General features: G+C 36.3%; 2 protein-coding genes across 2 annotated transcripts; both read right to left on the reverse strand.

The window, feature by feature from the left end:
- Window positions 1-10,993: 10,993 nt before the first annotated feature.
- On the reverse strand, window positions 10,994-11,545 carry LOC149562312 (glucan endo-1,3-beta-glucosidase 1-like). Its single transcript, XM_089827959.1, has one exon. The coding sequence runs from the start codon at window positions 11,543-11,545 to the stop codon at window positions 10,994-10,996; it is 552 nt and encodes a 183-aa protein (XP_089684085.1).
- Window positions 11,546-13,382: 1,837 nt separating this feature from the next.
- On the reverse strand, window positions 13,383-17,714 carry LOC149562313 (putative LRR receptor-like serine/threonine-protein kinase At1g74360). Its single transcript, XM_089825841.1, has one exon. It carries the CDS (start codon window positions 16,950-16,952, stop codon window positions 13,812-13,814), a length of 3,141 nt encoding a protein of 1,046 aa, XP_089681967.1. The 5' UTR covers window positions 16,953-17,714; the 3' UTR covers window positions 13,383-13,811.
- Between the last annotated feature and the right edge of the window lie 746 nt (window positions 17,715-18,460).

Consider the following 18,460-nt stretch of genomic DNA (forward strand, 5'->3'; position numbering starts at 1 on the left):
TCTTTTGTAAGGTGTCATTCTAATAAATGTACAAAGCCCTTTAATATGTCCTCTCATTAATGAGTAATATGTAGTGCCTCTTGTGTTTACATTTAGTGCCTTGCTATATTTTAGATTCAAGATAAGTTTTGACACTCATGTTGGATGATATTCAAGATGAAAAGATGGTCAGAATCTAGATTTTGATTGCCAATATCATAGATGATAGATACTATGTTGTTAAGTTTGATCATATATGCATGATGATGCTTATTGATGTGACATAATGATAGATACTATGTTGTTCAGTTTGATCACATATGCATGATGATGCTTATTGATGTGACATGATGCTTTATGATGATGTCTGGTTATTTTTCATTTGGACATATACTTTCTTTATGATTATATGGTGGACTTATTGGATTTTGGACACTATGATTGATGCTACATATATTTACTTCATTCTTGTCTCAAGATGTTTTATGATGCAACGAGTGATGTGAATAGATTATTGTAATGTAATTAAATAAATGGTTAGTGTTAAATTTTAATTATATTTATAAATTCAATTCTCCATATATAATAAATGATTCTTATAATTAGTGCCCCAACTTGTAATAACATTCAATATGATATATGTTTTCCAAGAGATGGTTCTAACTCTCTTTTATATCTTATAATATAAAAGGGTGTGACATTACACTTTTATCATTTCATGTCAAATCATGCAACCCTTCATGTGACCCATCAGTTTGGTGGATAACTACACAAGGTTTTAACAAACATGTTGAAACATCGTGTGCACTTGGTTTGATTTATCACCTTCACATGAAACTTGAATTAGTACCTTGACTATCGCTGCTCTGTGATGGAATTAGATTGTATTTGGTTTTATCCAATCACTCATACTTCCTTGCAATGCTTGATAATAGGAATGATAAAATCATACAAAGGAGGCACAATTTTCCACGGTGTTACATCAGACCCAATGTATGATGGTGACAAGATCTTCACTCGATCAAATCAAGCAATGGGCTCAGTAATGAAGTTAGGTTTGTTAACATGCCCGATCAGGTTTATTGAAAAATCAAAAACCTTGTTTTATTATGATATTATTATGGATATATATTAATATGTGTACCTATGCTATATATATATATATATATATATATATATATATATATATCATAGGTCTACATAGTTATATCTGAACACCATTTAATCAAGGAGATGTCTTTTAGGTTAATACTATATGTTTTATTTGACTGACGCTATTAAAGGTTTGTTAACATGCCCGATCAGGTTTATTGAAAAATCAAAAACCTTGTTTTATTATGATATTATTATGGATATATATTAATATGTGTACCTATGCTATATATATATATATATATATATATATATATATATATATATATATATATATATATATATATATATATATATATATATATATATATCATAGGTCTACATAGTTATATCTGAACACCATTTAATCAAGGAGATGTCTTTTAGGTTAATACTATATGTTTTATTTGACTGACGCTATTAAATTATTAACAGTGATTTAATGCATTTATCGCTTCGGCTATATTATTATATACAATTGCACTTGCTCACGTTGTTTAGTGTGCAGGATTTATATCCCCAACGATGACACATAAAGTTAGTGATTTGGTTGTTATACCTAGCAAATGTCATCCCTGTATGGGCAACCTATTTTGTTTAATTATTAATTAAACCCTTCAATGATTTAAAAAATTTGGATTCATTTGCATTTGTGACTAGACCAGTATTATGTCTATGCATTTAGATATCCGCATGTGTCGTAGAAATTATATTGTGATTTAATGTTTTAAGGGTATTTTGATTGAATTATTTTAATTACCAGCAACTTTTTTGTAGTTGAATTCCATTTAAATGGAATTGCCCAATTTTGTCTACATTAAAAAGGGATTTATTTAAGTGAGCCAGTTATTTCCTACTTTAATACCTCACTTTTAAAGTATATATCCCAAAAAGTGAGTTATTTCTCACTTCTCACTTTCGAATTGGAATTTGAGAGCAAAAATCCCAAATCTTGCAATGGACTTTGATTAATATTCTTATTATTTATAAAAATAATTGAATATCATAAATAATTGGATCAATCATTATAAATATTCTTATTAAATCTTATTTATAAAAATAATTGAATATCATATTGTTATAAATTAAAAGAAATCCATTATATTAAACTTAATATTTTAGATCAATTAAATATCGCTACAAAACTTATTATGTTAAATTATGAATGGAATATTGGCACATTAATGGAAATCAATATATTACAATGGTAACTGAATATTGGTGCATTACATCCTTTTGATGTGATGTTCCACACAGCAATTTAAGACAAGTGGCAAAAGTGTTGAAGGTAGACAAGGAGGAAAAATGGTGTGGGAGAGATACAGCTCAACGTGGAAGGAGGATGTAGGCCCAAACATCAAAACCATTGCCACAATAAGATATCACCCAATGTGAAGATTACACTGCCCAATCACTGAACCCCCCATCTCAACAAACACACTGGCAAGGACAGTGCACCACTCATGTTGTACTTGTACCATCATTCATAGTCAGCACCAATCCACCACAGAAGGTACAGTTGGTTGCCATGGCCCATGCATTTTGAATTAAAATTTATGTTGATATTCCCAACATACTATAATGTGATAGTTATTTGTTATAAATTAAATCCAATTATAAATAATTCTATGCACATAGACATATTAGTGGTAATCAATTCTTTGCATATAAAAATAATATAAGCATTGAAATCAAGTAATAATACATTAATCTATTAGGAGAATTATAAGACTCAAAGCATTGGGGTAGCAAGGTATTAACACCTTGAACTGGCCACCATGGTTGAGAATTCTCTGTGTTGCTAGAATATTTTGATGTTGTCAAACATATGCATATGTCGTTGGCCTTGGATAGAGGATGCCCGTCCAAGAAGAATCTTAAGGGATGTGCTCTCAAGATGACGACAACGTAGCTATGAGCAATGAAGCCCGATCTGGAGACATCCTTAAGATTGGGGTTAACTTAGAGGGTAGAATAATATAGTTAGGTTTATTATTATTGTGATTCTAACATTTATTTTTGCAGGTATTACTTGTTGCTAACTAACCCTATTAGTGGGGACATTATAAATCCTCTTGAGGTATTGTTGTTTTATTCGTTGCGGGAGCTACAAGCATGAGATCAATGCAGGAATGATCTTGTTGGATTCGGCTCAAGGAGACCTTGGTTTGCCTAGCTTTCAACAGTTTTAGCAGAGCATTTATTTGTCCATAGGCATTCCCATTTTTGCCCCTTTGGCTGCTAGGTAGGGTTCTTCCATTTTTATGCCTTAGCTCCATTTTTTAGTCTATTTTTGGTGATGGTGTGTTAGGAGGAAAACAACCTAATGTTCCCTTCCATTCATGTATGTTGGCTCTACCCAGTTGGGTGGGTACAAGTATTTGTTTTCTTTTGGTGTGGGGTTTGCGGGTTTTGGACCATTATGTTGGTCATTTTTTGCATACAGACTTTGAACCCAAATTTTATTTTATATTTGGGGTTTTTGTACCCGATTAGAACTAGGGTTTTAATTCCATTGATTTTTGTCAATGTTGGTTTCTGGGCATTTTTTTACTTCACCTTGATTTGTGTGTCACCCAATTTTCTTAGATGTTTCTTGGTACTGATGTTAGTTGTGGACTTGGATTATCCATAAGGAATCCAATCTGATCATAAATATTTCTTCTTGCATTGGGATTTGTGTCAAATCCATACTCCTAGTTATGTACAAGATTGAGTGATTTGATACTTGGTATTTGTATTGTTTTTCATCCAACCCTTGTTGTTTATGATCTTCATGCAGTTGGTGTGCCCACACACAAGCATATGAGTGTGCACTTGTTGGGTTCTTGCGAGACCCAAACTCCTGATTGCTTTCGGTTGAGTTATGATCATTGGTGTTGGGTTAGTAAACTACATTGCCTATGGGCACTCATCGTGTGATGAGTATGGGTATGTAGGGTAGACAAGTGGAGGGGCTTCTCACGTGACCCCAGGTCATGTTCTCGACAAGTTCAACATGAAGAATTTTATAATGAGTGATAACTAAATGAATTAATGGGTAATAAAACTAAGATAATAAAATAAGAAATACCTGTATGATTCATCTAAGGGTATGTTCTTGTATAGTCCATCTAGGGCAAGTGTTTGTAAGATTCATCTGAGGACACAATGTGATGGCCTCCCAAGGGAGATTTTTCTCACAATGTTTAGCTTGGGCTTTGTGATGCCAAGTGATCTACTCTCCACTAGAGTCCCTACATAGTAGACCTGTAGAGCATCAGACTAGGACCTGTTGTGTTTCATTATTACATGATCTTGGTTTTAGTTCTCTGCACTGCTTGGCATGAGTGTTAGCCATGGATGATCATTTTGTGTGTGGTTGTGGTTGGATCAATATCTCCATCAGCATGGTGGGAGTGGGCCTGCGGGTCCCATGTGGTTGGGAGACATAGCTACCTATACCACTACTGGGGACTGACATACAGAGTTGGTCTTCCTCCATGTTCAGTTCTAGAGTAGGATGTTCACATGGTTCTTCATACCATTCCAAAGTATGTTTCCATTGTGATTTTGTTATTTCTAGTTATTGAGATAGTTGATTTATGCACATGTATATTCACTGTGATGCTTCTTTCTGCATGATTACATTAGATGCTACAATTTAGATGTTAGAGTTATTTGATCTTCCTTATGCTTTTTGGTACTCCCCAGTGTGGAAGTTCTAACTCTATCTTTCTTCTAAATTCATTGTTTGACATTTCTTTGCAACCTTGGGCAACATTGTTTCAACATTGGGTGATATTGATAAATTATCTCATGACTATAGTAAAAAGTATCGTGTGATACTAGAAAGTATCACACAATAGTAGGAAGGAGTATCGTGTGATACTGGTAAAGTATCACATGCTAATAGTAAGAAGTTTCATGTGATACTAGAAAGTATCACACAATAGTTATAGAAAGTATCATGCAATACTAGTAAAGTATGACATGGTAGTAGTAAATAGTATTGTACAGTACTGGAAAGTATCACACAAGTTCTATGAGAAAACCCACTCAAGCAAACATTAAATGCTTTCTTACTTGTTAGATGTGTTTCAAAAGGTGTTTTGGGTACCCTATTGCGTTGCACACCTTCCTAGGTCTTGAGAGTTTGGAGATTGAGTGTATCATTGTTTGTTTAATTTTCATAGTTGGTTATTGATTGCATTGGTAAGTAGTGACACTTCGAGATCTTTGGTTGCTTGGATTGTTTGAATCCATGCTTATTATCTTTAAAAAAATGTATTGGATTTTATTTATCCTTGTTCCAAGGATCTTCGGCTGGGGCATTACATAATAGATATAGTTGACCTTTAGTAACAATCACCTAGTAGGGTCACATTAGCAAATGTGTTTGTAACCTTTTACAAGATTATCGAGCTCACTTCAAAAGAGTGAATTTCTTTGTGGGTGACAATTCCTACAATGGTTTTAACCAAAATTGGGTTTCCACATGTTAAATACTGGTGCTAATGTGTAATTGGATGCATTGTATGTTATTTTATGTTTTCATATACTTAAAGTTGTAAACTAATGTTGGTTAGTTGAATGTTTAACTAAGTTATTTGTTGATAATTTTAAAAGGTTACAAATTGTCTTAAGGGCCCTGAGATAACTTATTCACCCCCACTCTGAATTATCCAACAAAAAATGGCAACTTCTTGGTACTGTACAACTATTCGATGATCCAAAAACATTTTTTTTGGGGGTGTCAGACAACATATTGAGAACATAAACAACAATTGCCCCATTCTCCCAGGGTCAGAAAGTTGTCCAAAACATAAACACAAAATCACCCATTTCCCTGTGGCTAGAAAGTTATCCAATTTAGGCCTCTACAGTCATACAAATTTCCAGTAGCATAAGAAAATCTTTAAGCAATAGATAATTTTCCAACTAGAAAAGTTCAAATAAATAGCCTTTTGACTATAAATAAGTTTTAATATAATTTAAAATCATTTAAAAATCGAATGTATATTTAAGTTTAATTTATTAATATTATAAAATTAAGCAAAGAAATATTTCAAAATATATATCTCTTAACATATTTTATATAGATTTGTTTAGACATTTTTTATACATGTGACATCCTCATCAAATGACTAGCATTTCATATCTTAGGTACTTGTGCCAACTAGTGCAAAATTAGTCCTGACGAAAAAGATCAACTTCTTGAAAAATGTCCTACCTTTTAAACCTAAGAAAAGATAAGAATCCAAGACCATGAGAACTATTCAACCAATTTAAGAAGAGGCTACATGTGCACACCGCGACATATATTCAAACCAAGAATTTTAAAAAACTCAAACCTTTCCCAACTTTTAATTTACATATCAATGGTGTTTGACATATCCGTGTGAAGGAATTGAAAGACAACAAAAATCTTCCAATAAATACAACAATTCAAGTTCCTAAACCCCACATGCTAGGGTTTAAGTAGTGGATTTTGAAAGAATTGAAAACAAGTCTAAACAAAAAGGTTAATGGAAGGAAGCAGGAATCATGGTTGACATATTTTCAACACAAAAGAATTGAAAACAAGTCTAAATAGAAGAACAGTTCATGGATAATATATTTTTATTTTTCCTTTCATTTTGACGTATTTATTATTCATTCGTTACATGAAGAAGAATATCATTTTTCTTTACAACAACCACTCACTGGCTTCTAAAATTGGGGTCCGTTTATTTGGCAATGAAGCTGAGATGAAAATGGTGGAAGAAGTGATAAACATGTGTCATAGAAGGCTTGGCTTCAAGGCATTCATGACTGCACTCATATGCGAGCTTGGTCACCCTAAATCCAATCTTGAATAGTGGGGTCCAAAATGTCATGAAATTGCACATTTTTGAAGGCCAGGCGAGCCCCTTCAATGCTCCCACATGAGAAATTGTCTGCCATGAAATTATCATGTGGTCTCCTTCACATTGCGAGCTCAAGCATGATGATCCTAAAGTTATAAACATCGCCCTTAAGCATGACATGAAAGTTTGTGAGTACTCTGACAGAACGTGCCCCAAAGTTTTGATGAGCTAAATCATTAAATTGTTGTCTGTGGTTGCTAGGGTTCTTGCGAGGCAAAAATAAGTGACAAATTTAGAGAAAAGGGGGAAGAAAATTTCTAGTACAAGTAAGAAGGCCAACATCTGAGACATGGAGATTGATTCAAAAAATGATTTAGAGGTTAAGGTCGATGAAAAAAAGGACAATATGGGTGGTCAGGAAGAAGAGCTAATTGATAGTGGTAGTTGTAGTTCTAATAATGAGGGTTTCTCTAGTAGCCAGGGAGAGGCCTTTGTGAAATCTAAGAATAAAACTAGGATAATCTCAAAAAAGTATCTAAAAATAAGGTTGACACTATTCAGACCCCTAAATCTGAGAAGAAGAGAAGGACAGGGTCTTAAGATGTTAAACCTACCAAAACTAAAGAGGTTCTTGTAAAGGAAAACATTTTGGGACCTGATACCAAGAAGGATAAGGAGTCTCATGAGAAAAATAAGGAAGAGTTATAGGATGCTCAGGTTAGTCCTCTGGATAACCTGATGAAGAATGTTTGGAGTGTGGACCATAATGTTGATGGGTCAGGTGATAATATAAGTGCTAAGAGTGAAAAGAACTTGATTAGGGAACCAACTAAAACTAGGCTTGAAGATATCAAAATTGTTCAAGGTATAGGGCACGACAAGTATGCTATTGATGAGCTTGATGAGATAGATGGGGAGGAGTGTGAAGGAAATCTAGAATTTCTCCATAAGGCCAAAATGTGAGTTGACATGTCCCTCATGGTTGATACTTGGATATATAATAAGGTGAGTTTATTGGAAAAGGTTGTAAGGGACTTACAAGGTAATCTTGATGCATAGAAGAACAAAAGGATGGAGCTAGAAGTTAAGGTTGGGGATATTCTGGGAAAACTTTTGGACTATGAGGCTAAGCTTCAATAACTTGTTAAAAAGCGTGAGTAGAGCATGAACATTGTCACCTCCAGTCTATGTGTCATTGTTGCTAGCCTAGTTAAGAGAAGTGTGGAGGAGATCATTTCCCCTGTGTCAGCGTCTCTAAGTGGTGGTCTTGGTAAGAGAACTAGGTTGAGCATGAAGAATGAAATTGAGGTAGGTCTGAATTTGATTGCATCAATTGAAGTGGTGGCTAGTCTTGGGAAGAACTTGGCCAAATTTGTGAAGGATCTCGTCTAGTGTGGTATTGTCTCTTTTTGTCTATTTTTTTCTCGGTCTTTTTCATCTCCTATTTGTTTTGGTTTTTTCTCATGGTCTTTGGTCCTAGTTGAGGTCGTGTTTGCTAGTCTTTATTTTCTTCCAACAATAGTTTGGTTTTTCCCTTAGGGGATTTTGATATGATTTATAATGTTCACAAAGGTTTCAGGTCCTTGTAAAACCTATGCTCTATGCTAATCTAATACTTTGGACTTAATGCTTATTTCTAAGTAATTTTGTATGGGATTTTGGGTCCCCTCAAAACCTATTTTTACATTAATCTAAAAAATTAATTTTTAGACCACTTAATTAATTAACCTTATTAACATGCTTATGAGAATTGGGGAGACATTACACATACAACATAACAGGAACACAAAACACATGACTATCCTATTCTCATAGGGTCAAAAAGTTGTTCAAAACATAAACATACACCCTAATCTCTCATAGCTAGAAAGTTATCCAATTTTGGCCACTAGAACCATACAACTTTTCACCAATATGAGACAATTTTTAGCAATTTTTGAGCTAGAATAGTTCAAATAAATAACTTATTGACTAAAATTAAATTTTATTATAATTTTCATTTCATAAATAAGATCAAAACGTATATTTATGTTTGATTTTTTATTATTATAAAATTGAGTAAAAAAAATCTTTAAAATATCTTTCAACATATTTTATATAGATTTGTTTAGACATTTTTTTATATGTGACAAACATTCACGTGTCCTAGCCCAACTAGCATCTCATATCTTAGGTACTTGTGCAAGCTAGGGCTAGATTAATCCCCTGCAAATGAGATCAACCACTTAAAAGATGTCCTACCTTTTAAACTTATAGAAAATATTCAAACCCAAGACCATAAGAACTACTCACAACCTAGTGTTATGTGTTTATTTTTCTATATCTATTGTTATGTGTTTATCTGCCTACATTTATTTTATGTACATGTTTATATAGTTTGTAATTTTTCATGGAATTTGTGAAAAAATTTAGCATCGTCTCTCTTATTAGATTTGGAATTTGGAAGTCTTATTCTCCACATTAACTTCCTTTCAAGCCCGAGGCTCAAAGGTGACGTCGACTTGAAGGAAATCTTGGCCTAAAGGTGATCTTAGTCCAAAGGGGTTATCCATCCAAAGGGGACCTCGACTCAAAGGTGATCTTAGTCCAAAGGGGATTTCGAATACATTTTCTTCCGCCACATTTGCTCGGTCTTGTATAATTTTCTAGATGTGTCAACCTTACATGATGAGTATTTATGCCAAAGGTATTCCACCAAGGTACAAATTTACATGAGATATAAATGCACAGAGTTAGAGATTTACATAAGCAAGATGAAACCGAATATATCTTTAATACATCAATCTTGAATCAAAAGATGAATACAAATTTGTCTTCAAATGACAACTTCACTAAGTTGAAGTACAATGTGAAATGCCATAAAGATATTTCCAATAGTGGACTAGAGTGGCTACAAACCATTGAAACTACAATCACAAAATAACCTTCGAAATTGTGCACAAACTACCTTCATCCTTCATCCTTCGAAAATACAAAGAAGAGTTAAAATACAATCTATGATGATTTACAATGCCCAACCATCTCCTTACAAAGGCCTCCAAGAAGTGTCTAGATATTTACAATTGGTCATTATTATTAGTTTATTATTATTATTTGGACCCCTTTGTTTAACAATTTAATTAATTAATTAATTAAGTCCTTGTGATATTATTTTAATTTTTGGACAACTTAATTAACCTAATTAAGATGCTTATGAGAATTAGGGGCATTGCACACAACAAACCAGGAACAAAAACACATGATTGCCCCATTTTCCCAAGGTCAAAAACTTGTCCAAAACGTAAAAATACAATCACCCCATTCTACCGTGGCTAGAAAGTTATCCAATTTTGCCACCAGAATCACACAACTTTCTAGCAGCGGGAAACAATCTTTTAGCATTAGACAAATTTTGAGCTAGAATAGTTCAAATAAATACTCTATTGACTAAAAATAAGTTTTATTATAAATTTGAAATCATTAGGAAATCAAATGTATATGCATGTCAAATTTATTTATATTATAAAATTAAATTAAAACAAAATATTTCTAAAAGAATATCTCTCAACATATTTTATATTGATTTATTTATACATTTTCTTATATGTGACACAAACCCCCCAAACAATTAGCATCCCATATTTTAGGTATTTGAGTGAGCTAGGGTGAGACTAGTTAGTCCTTGTCTTGCAGAAGGCAGGGTACTAATGTTTTCCGTGGTGGTCAACATGAATTTTTTTTTTTCAACCCAAGCTAATAAATCTCTAAGGTTAAAAAATCTTTTATTTTTAAATTAAATTTTCAATAAAAAATTCTTGATTTCGCATTGGCTAGCAGCAATTATGGTAGGGGTAAATATATATTTTTGACTCAAAAAACTAGGAAAAGAAGGTCTCTCGAAACTTCTTTCGAATTCATTTTAGCCAAAAACATTATTTGTACTATATCTGGAATCTTCCAATGAAATCATGCACCAACATTTCTTCTTCCTCTATTTAGCCATGTTTTTTGCAAATGACCTAACTACCCAAATGCATCTGCAACTGAAGGAAATCGACCAATTCATTTCTATGCATTTAAGCCTTTTTTTCCCTCCTGCACTCTAGCTCTCCGACATTTTTAGGTAAAAAAATTTCTTCAATGTGAGTGGGATTTTGATTTGGGTTCTTTCCTGGCCTCATTGGCATCCCTTCATTGGACAACACATGTTTGATCAAATTGTTGTTGTAAGTCTGGGCATTCTCAATTGTGGTAATGGAGCCCTTCACACCAGTGCCAAAAGAGGGCCATCCGGTTGCAGTAACCAAAATAGAAATGTTGGAATATCCCATGTCTTTCATGGCATAATAGATAGTGTCCACCATGGCGTCAAACAAATTAGTGTAGACCATATCTCCATCCTTGATAACTGGAACCAAGGGTTTCAACATAGCGCTATCTAAGTCATATGAGTCTCTGTTGTTGTCGTAGGTGTAATATGAGAACACATCCGCCATGAAGGGAAACTCATTCTTCGAAAGGAATTGCAGAATGGAGCTCATGTTACTCTTCACTTTCTCATTGAAAATCCCCTTTGACAGATTCAGAGGCGCGAATTCCCCGATTTTGTCTATGAGAGCATGTGTCATCAACACCTTTATTTTTCCCTGCAAATTTGCTTTCACAATGATGAGAAGCTGCAGAGACACAATAAAGTCCTCTTCAAAAAAACTAGAACTTAGCAACTGCTACTAGATCTGCTGTTGGGCCACCTAGTGCTAAAATCTATGCTCAAAATTATGAGTAAAAGCAAATAAAAAGTTTTCTTACATGCCAAATTTTGACAGCAAAATTGTTCTATATTGCTTCATGTATTTCTAGTGCTCAAATTAAGAAGATGTTCCATACTCCACTCAGATGGCAAAAAGACATTCACCCAACAAAAAAAACACAATATTAAGGAAAATTTTGAAATTTTCCTTCCTAAAAGTCCAGATCTTGGTAGTTGATTTTGAGCCTACTATATATGTCATCAGACTTTGATGCTTTTCAATTACCTAAGAGCCTATTGTCTAGGAATAAACAAATGCACTTGTATACTTTGATGCCATAGTTACAAAAAAGCCCAAGATGTCAAGGCAGGTGCACAGCTAAAATGCCATACGTTCTATTTGCAAACAAATCTCAAGCCACATGTTGACACATGACATGTAGATGCATATTTTTAACCTCTTAATTAATCACCGCAATTTTGGACTTCAAAAAGATATACTAGCTCCTAACTTTTTTTAAGCTATACTATTTGTGTACATCATGGGCAATTTGCTTTGATAAAATGAGATCCTGCCTTCTATAGTTGTATTCTGACGAGTGTGGTAGATTAGAAAAGCTCCTTTCTTTTTTTAGGGAAATTAAAAAAGAAATGAGATTTACATACAAAACTAAGGTGTGACTTGTCAGGCAACATGCATTATAAAAATAAGTTGGATAAGTACATATTTATTAAGATTTGAATCCATTAATTATGAGATTGAGCAATTAAATTGGTTTGACTCACTATTACATTTGAATGATTCAATCCTATAAGAATACATAATACAATATTTTGATATTGTCATAAAAAAAAAAAGAAATAAAAGAAATGTCAAATTAATATTTAAAGTAAATGTGAAATTCATTCATTAAGATAAAAAAATTTATCATAGTGTCTAAAATGAAAATAGATATTTATATTTTTAAAAAAAATCAAATTCAAATCCATTTTTCATTAAGAAATACGAAAACTACCTTAAACTATGACCTATACCAGAAAAAATTGAATTAGTTATCAATCATCATATTATAACAAATAAAGCTAAACATTTACGGTTTTTGCTTTGTTCATGATTCTAAGATTTTTCTAATCCAAATGCTTAATAGTTTTGTCATTAACATTCATGAGCACCCCATTTAGCATTATGATTTTACGTTTTATATTTTTAATTATTTTATAGCTTTAATTCTAATTCAATTTAAAATGAATCTAAGTTATACTCCTCTTAAATTTTGGCAGAATGAACATATTTCAACAAAAACAAAAAAATCATCCAATTTTTCCTTCTACTAAACTTACACCTCTCAATTCCTCCTCCAGTGATGTGATCTCTTGTTGAATTTAATGTTCCATTAAAACAATTTTCCAATTGAATTCCATTAAAACAATTTTAGGATGATAAAAATCAATAATTTCCTACCCTTCTCAACTAAACTCTCAAACTAGTCAACTGGTCATGTACATAATTATTCAACAACTCAATCTTTATTTCTACATATGATTACTAATAGCACAAGGGAGGGACTCAAGCTCTTCTAAAGCTCTTGTTCTTCTATAGGTGCAATCAACCACTTGAAAGATGTCACACCTTTTGAATCGGAAGACAAAACTACCCACAAACTCAAACCAATATTATTTTAAAAAATAATATATTCTTAGATATACCCAAAAGATTAGATAATACTTTATTTTATTTTTTTAATCTCAAAACAAACTATATTTTATAAAAATAATACAGAAGATATACTCCGCATCCAGTTTTGGTGGAGGCTACATGTGCACTCCAGCATTTATTCAAACCAAAAAAAATTTAAAATCCCAAGCCTTTCCCAGCCTTCAATTTACAAATCAATGGTGTTCGACATATCCGCACCCACAAAAAATCGACAGGAAAATGGAAAACCCACAAAAAGTCGACAGTTAAACAGCAAATGAAGTTCCTTAACCCCATAGACCAGTGGATTTTGCAGAGACAGACACTTGGAAGAACTGAAAACAAGTCTAAACAGAACAGTTCATGGCGGGAAACAGGAAGCAAGAAGCAGGAATCATGGCTGACGTATATTTATTTTTCCTTTCATTTTGATGTATTTATTGTTCATTCATTCATTCCCTAGAGAAGAACATTGTTTTTGTTTACAGGAACCACTCACTGGCTTCTGAAATTCCGCTTGTTTGGCAGTGAAGCTGAAATGCAAATGGCGCAAGAAGTGAGCAACATGGGTCATGGTAGGCCGGGCGTCAGGATGATCATGGGTGCACTCGTATGCGAGCTTGGCGAACTGGAAGACGAGGCTCATCCTCAAATGGTCCCCCTGAATCCAGTCCTGAACGGCGGGGTCCAGAACGTCATGGAACCGCGCGTTTTCGAAGGCCAGGCGAGCCCCTTCCACGCTCCCGCCGGAGAAATTGTCTGCGATGAAATTGTCCTGCGGCCTCCTTCGCGTTGCGAGCTCGAGCATGACGATTCCGAAGCTGTAAACATCGCCCTTGAGTGTGACTCGAAAGGATTGCGAGTACTCCGGCGGAACGTACCCTGGAGTTCCGACGAGCTGAGTCGTCAGATGGCTTTCTGTGGCCGCTAGGGTTCTTGCCAGGCCGAAATCTGTGATGCAGGCGTGGAGATCCTGATCGAGAAGTATGTTGCTCGGCTTCATGTCGCGGTGCACGATCGGGGGACGGCATTCGTGGTGGAGGAATTGAAGGCCGGATCCTGCTTCTGCCGCTATCTTCACACGGAGGAGGAAATCGTTTAGGGCCGGGATTTGGGATTGAGATTGATTTAGGGTTTGGAATTGGGGATCTTCGTAGAGGCGGTCTTCGAGGCTGCCATTGCTCATGAGCTTGTAGATCAGGAGCTTGTCTGATCCCGCAATGCAGCAGCCGAGCAATGGGGCAACATTTGGATGCCTGATTCGGCCCACCGTGTGGACTTCCGCGAGGAATTCCTTGTCCAAACGGGCGGAATGGTCTGTAAGGCGTTTCACCGCTAGGGCTAGCGTTGTGCCGTCATTGCGCTGGAGGTGGGCTTTGTAGACCACTCCGAAGCCCCCTTTGCCTATGATGGCGGAATCGCAGAAGTTCTTTGTTGCTTTCAGTAGATCTCTGTGTGTCAGGACTGTTTTCTCCTCTGCGATTGATCCGAATGTTGCGACTTGCTCGCCCTGGATGCGGAGTCGGCGTTGTTCTCGGCGGATCTGACAGCGCCATGCGAGGATTAGGGCAATGAGCAGTGAGGATCCGACTACGGCTATTGCTGCTATGCTGCTGGGGCTCAGAGGAGATCGGGAATGGCTGTTTGTTGTTAGAGGCGGCGTTGGATTGCTCGACGCGGATTCGTGTTTGCTCAGGGCAGGATCGCCGAAGTAGGAAGAGTCGGGAAACGTGAGGAATTGGCCTGAAGTGGGCAATGGACCTTGGAGGCGTTTGTTGTAGGAGACATTGAACAAGGTCATGAACGAGAGATCTGCTAATGAATTGGGGATCTGGCCTTCGAGTTCGTTGCTTGTGAGAACCAGGCCTTCGAGGCATCTCAAGCGGCCGAGCTGTGTTGGAATTGGGCCGTAGAAGTGGTTGTATGAGAGGTCCAGGAACCTCAATGGCATTTCTCCGAGGAATGTCGGGATTCTTGTAGAGAAGCGATTTTGAGCAACGAGGAGGACGCCGAGAGTGGAGTCCTTTGCGAGAGAAACGGGCAGTGCGCCATTGAATCTGTTCGAGCTGAGCTCCATGTACCCGAGCGTGTCCAGTCGCGAGGGGCAGAATGGCGCCGGGTATGGAACGCCGGTGAGAGTGCTTTTCACCGAGTCCCAGCATTGCGCTTCTTTGTAGATGCTGTAGCGGCCGGATAATCCTCCTGGAACTAGCCTTCGCATTACCTCGCAGATTTCTGCTTCTCGTGGGAGGAGATCTGGATTGGCTTTGTTGAGTCCGAATGTTTCTTCGGCGCTCTGCCCCATGAATCCCATTGATTCGGGAAGGTTTCCGGAAAAGCTGTTTTTCCCCAATTTGAGAAACCTCAGGCTGCCGCAGTTGCTGATTTCCACCGGCAGGGGACCGTCGAGGTGATTGTTCTCGAGGTTGAGCGAGAGAAGCCGTTTCAATTTGCCGATTGTTGGGGGAATTGGACCCTGAAGCTTATTGTTCGACAAATCGATCATTTGCACTTGTGCCAGATTTCCAATCTCCGGAGAAATTGGGCCCCGGAGATTATTCGATCCCAAAAACAAAAATTGCAACGACGGAATGCTATAGATCTCTGCGGGTATATCCCCCATTAATGAGTTGTTCATGAGGTTCAACATCTTAAGCCCCGAAAGCCCTCCTAGCTCCGGGGGAATTCCCCCCGTGAGATTGTTCTCCTGCAGCAAGAGATATTCCAGGGATCCCAAATCACCCAATTCCGGAGGAATCCCGCCTGAGAAATGATTGCTCGCTGCCGTGAAAATCCTCAACAGAGGCAAGCTACCGATTGCCGGAGGAATACTCCCGGTGAAACGATTACCATGCAAGGCCAGCTTTTCCAGATTCCTGAGCAGCCCGAGCTCCATGGGCAATTCCCCGCCAAGACTGTTCCCGCTAAGACGAAGCACGGTAAGTGAGCTGCATTCCACGGTAACGGGCGGAATTCTCCCCGAGAAAGAATTGTTCAAGAGATTCACTTCCTTCAGATTCCCGCACGAATTCATCAACTCCGGCGGGAGCGTACCGCTGAAAAAATTCGACCTCAGATCGAGCCTTTCCAAATTCTGCATAACCAGGATCTCGGCCTCCAGAGGCCCGACCAATCGATTGAATCCCACATCCAAAACATTCAATTTGTGGCAATTCGCCAAGCCAGGAGGCAGCTCGCCGTAAAATTCATTACTCGACAGATTGAACACCCGAAGTTCAGAGCAATCGGTAAACAGAGCATTGGGGATTTCACCTGTGAGACGATTGTTCGAGAGGTCGACATATCTGAGACGAGGCATGAGGACTGAAAGCTTGAGGGAGATTGTTCCCGTGAGATTTCTGCATGTGAGATTCACAGATTCAATCTCCCCTTCCCCATTGCATCCAACGCCAAACCAAGAACAGGGGCTATCCTGGTTTTCCGACCATCCGTTCACCTCTCCTCCTCCAACTTTCCGTTCGATCGACAGAAGCGCCTCTTTCTCCTCTTCCATCTCACCGCCATTAATCCCCCAACACAGTCCCACCAGACATAGCAGAAGAAGAAGCCATGAACACAGCTTCCCCATGATGGACCAAATTTTCCTCTCCTCTCAATACCATCCTCGCTCATACAACACACAATATCTCAACGGATTGCATTTTTACACGCTCAATCGCCCCCAAATGTCGCGTTCAAACTTTGAATCCCAACTGAAGAAGCAGGACACCGGGTACATGAGTCAATAGTCGAATTTTAGAACCGTTATCTCCTCCAATCATCTCCAAAATCTCTGTTTGATGCCTAATCCCAGTTGCAGCCTAAATTCTGTGGCATATCCGGGCTGTAAAGATCAGATATTCCTTAAAAATTAATGTTGTAGCCTTAAACTTAGCAGTGGCTTAATTGTATGCCTTGTTCGTGAAACGGCCCGACTGGCATTCTGAATCAATGGGGAGACGAGTGTTGATTATCAAACCAGGAATAGCATTCTTCGGGCAAAGCTCGGTCGTGCCCTAAACTTTCGATGAGAAATATGCGTGACTGTCATTTAATTATCATCCACATGCTTAAAATAGAGAATCGATTGAAATTGCACAACATTGAATGTGTAAAAATGAGTCAGAGGATACTTGTAGGCACTTGAATCGAGTTGAATGGTCACATTTTCAGAGCCTAGACTTTAGATTGAGGAGTATAAAAATTAGGAGAGATAACAAGATAAATATCAGAATTTAACTCTCAAATTTGTTCATTAAACTTGGAAATAAAGTTGAATGATACTTGTAGGCACAATCATGCTGAAAGGATCTTAGGTATTTAAAATGATAAAATGGAATATTTACATTTTGAAAGTCAAGATTTAAATTTTGTTATATTAATTTTTTTATATTAGTATTAAGATTCAATTGTGTAGCTTTTTAGACAAATTTATTGACTATGTTTCATGAGTACTAGTTCTTGTAAATCTTAGTGAGAATGAATGAAACACTTACACACTCATTGTGTTATTATTATTATAATAATATTGATTTTATGAAATTGACCTTCATGAACCACATTCAATTTTGGGTTCATGGTATTGACCAATTATATATGAAAGTGACATTAGTAAATTTACTTATTTTAAATTTATTTGAAACGAATTTCAATTTTCTAATCCTTTTTATTGATTGTTAAGAGCCAACTTGGTAGATACTTATGTATATGTCTAGAGAATATTTTGATTTATAAAAGGGGAACGGAGATTATTTACATTTTGAGGCAAGAGCCTACAACACAACACTAAATTGTGAGGCTCTCAACGGGGAGGTCCTGGGTTTGAATCTACTCGAGATTAACACATAATAATAATAATAATTAATCTTAACAATAATAATAAATGAATAATAAATAATCTAGGCTTAGGTTGATTACCTATAATAATGAAATGTCATATATGTTTTGGTAAAAATTATTTAATATCTATTGTTATTATTCCAAACAAACTATAACAACTCTCTCTCATAAGTAAATTGTTTTTTCTTTTCTTTCTTGCACAATGATGTTGAGATGAATGAATATGTGGTTGAGTTGACATAATCGTTAATGTTTTAT

The sequence above is a fragment of the Cupressus sempervirens genome, chromosome 4 (assembly GCF_028749045.1).
Source record: "Cupressus sempervirens isolate cs-2001-9-10 chromosome 4, ASM2874904v1, whole genome shotgun sequence".
In the NCBI taxonomy this organism is placed as follows: domain Eukaryota; kingdom Viridiplantae; phylum Streptophyta; class Pinopsida; order Cupressales; family Cupressaceae; genus Cupressus; species Cupressus sempervirens.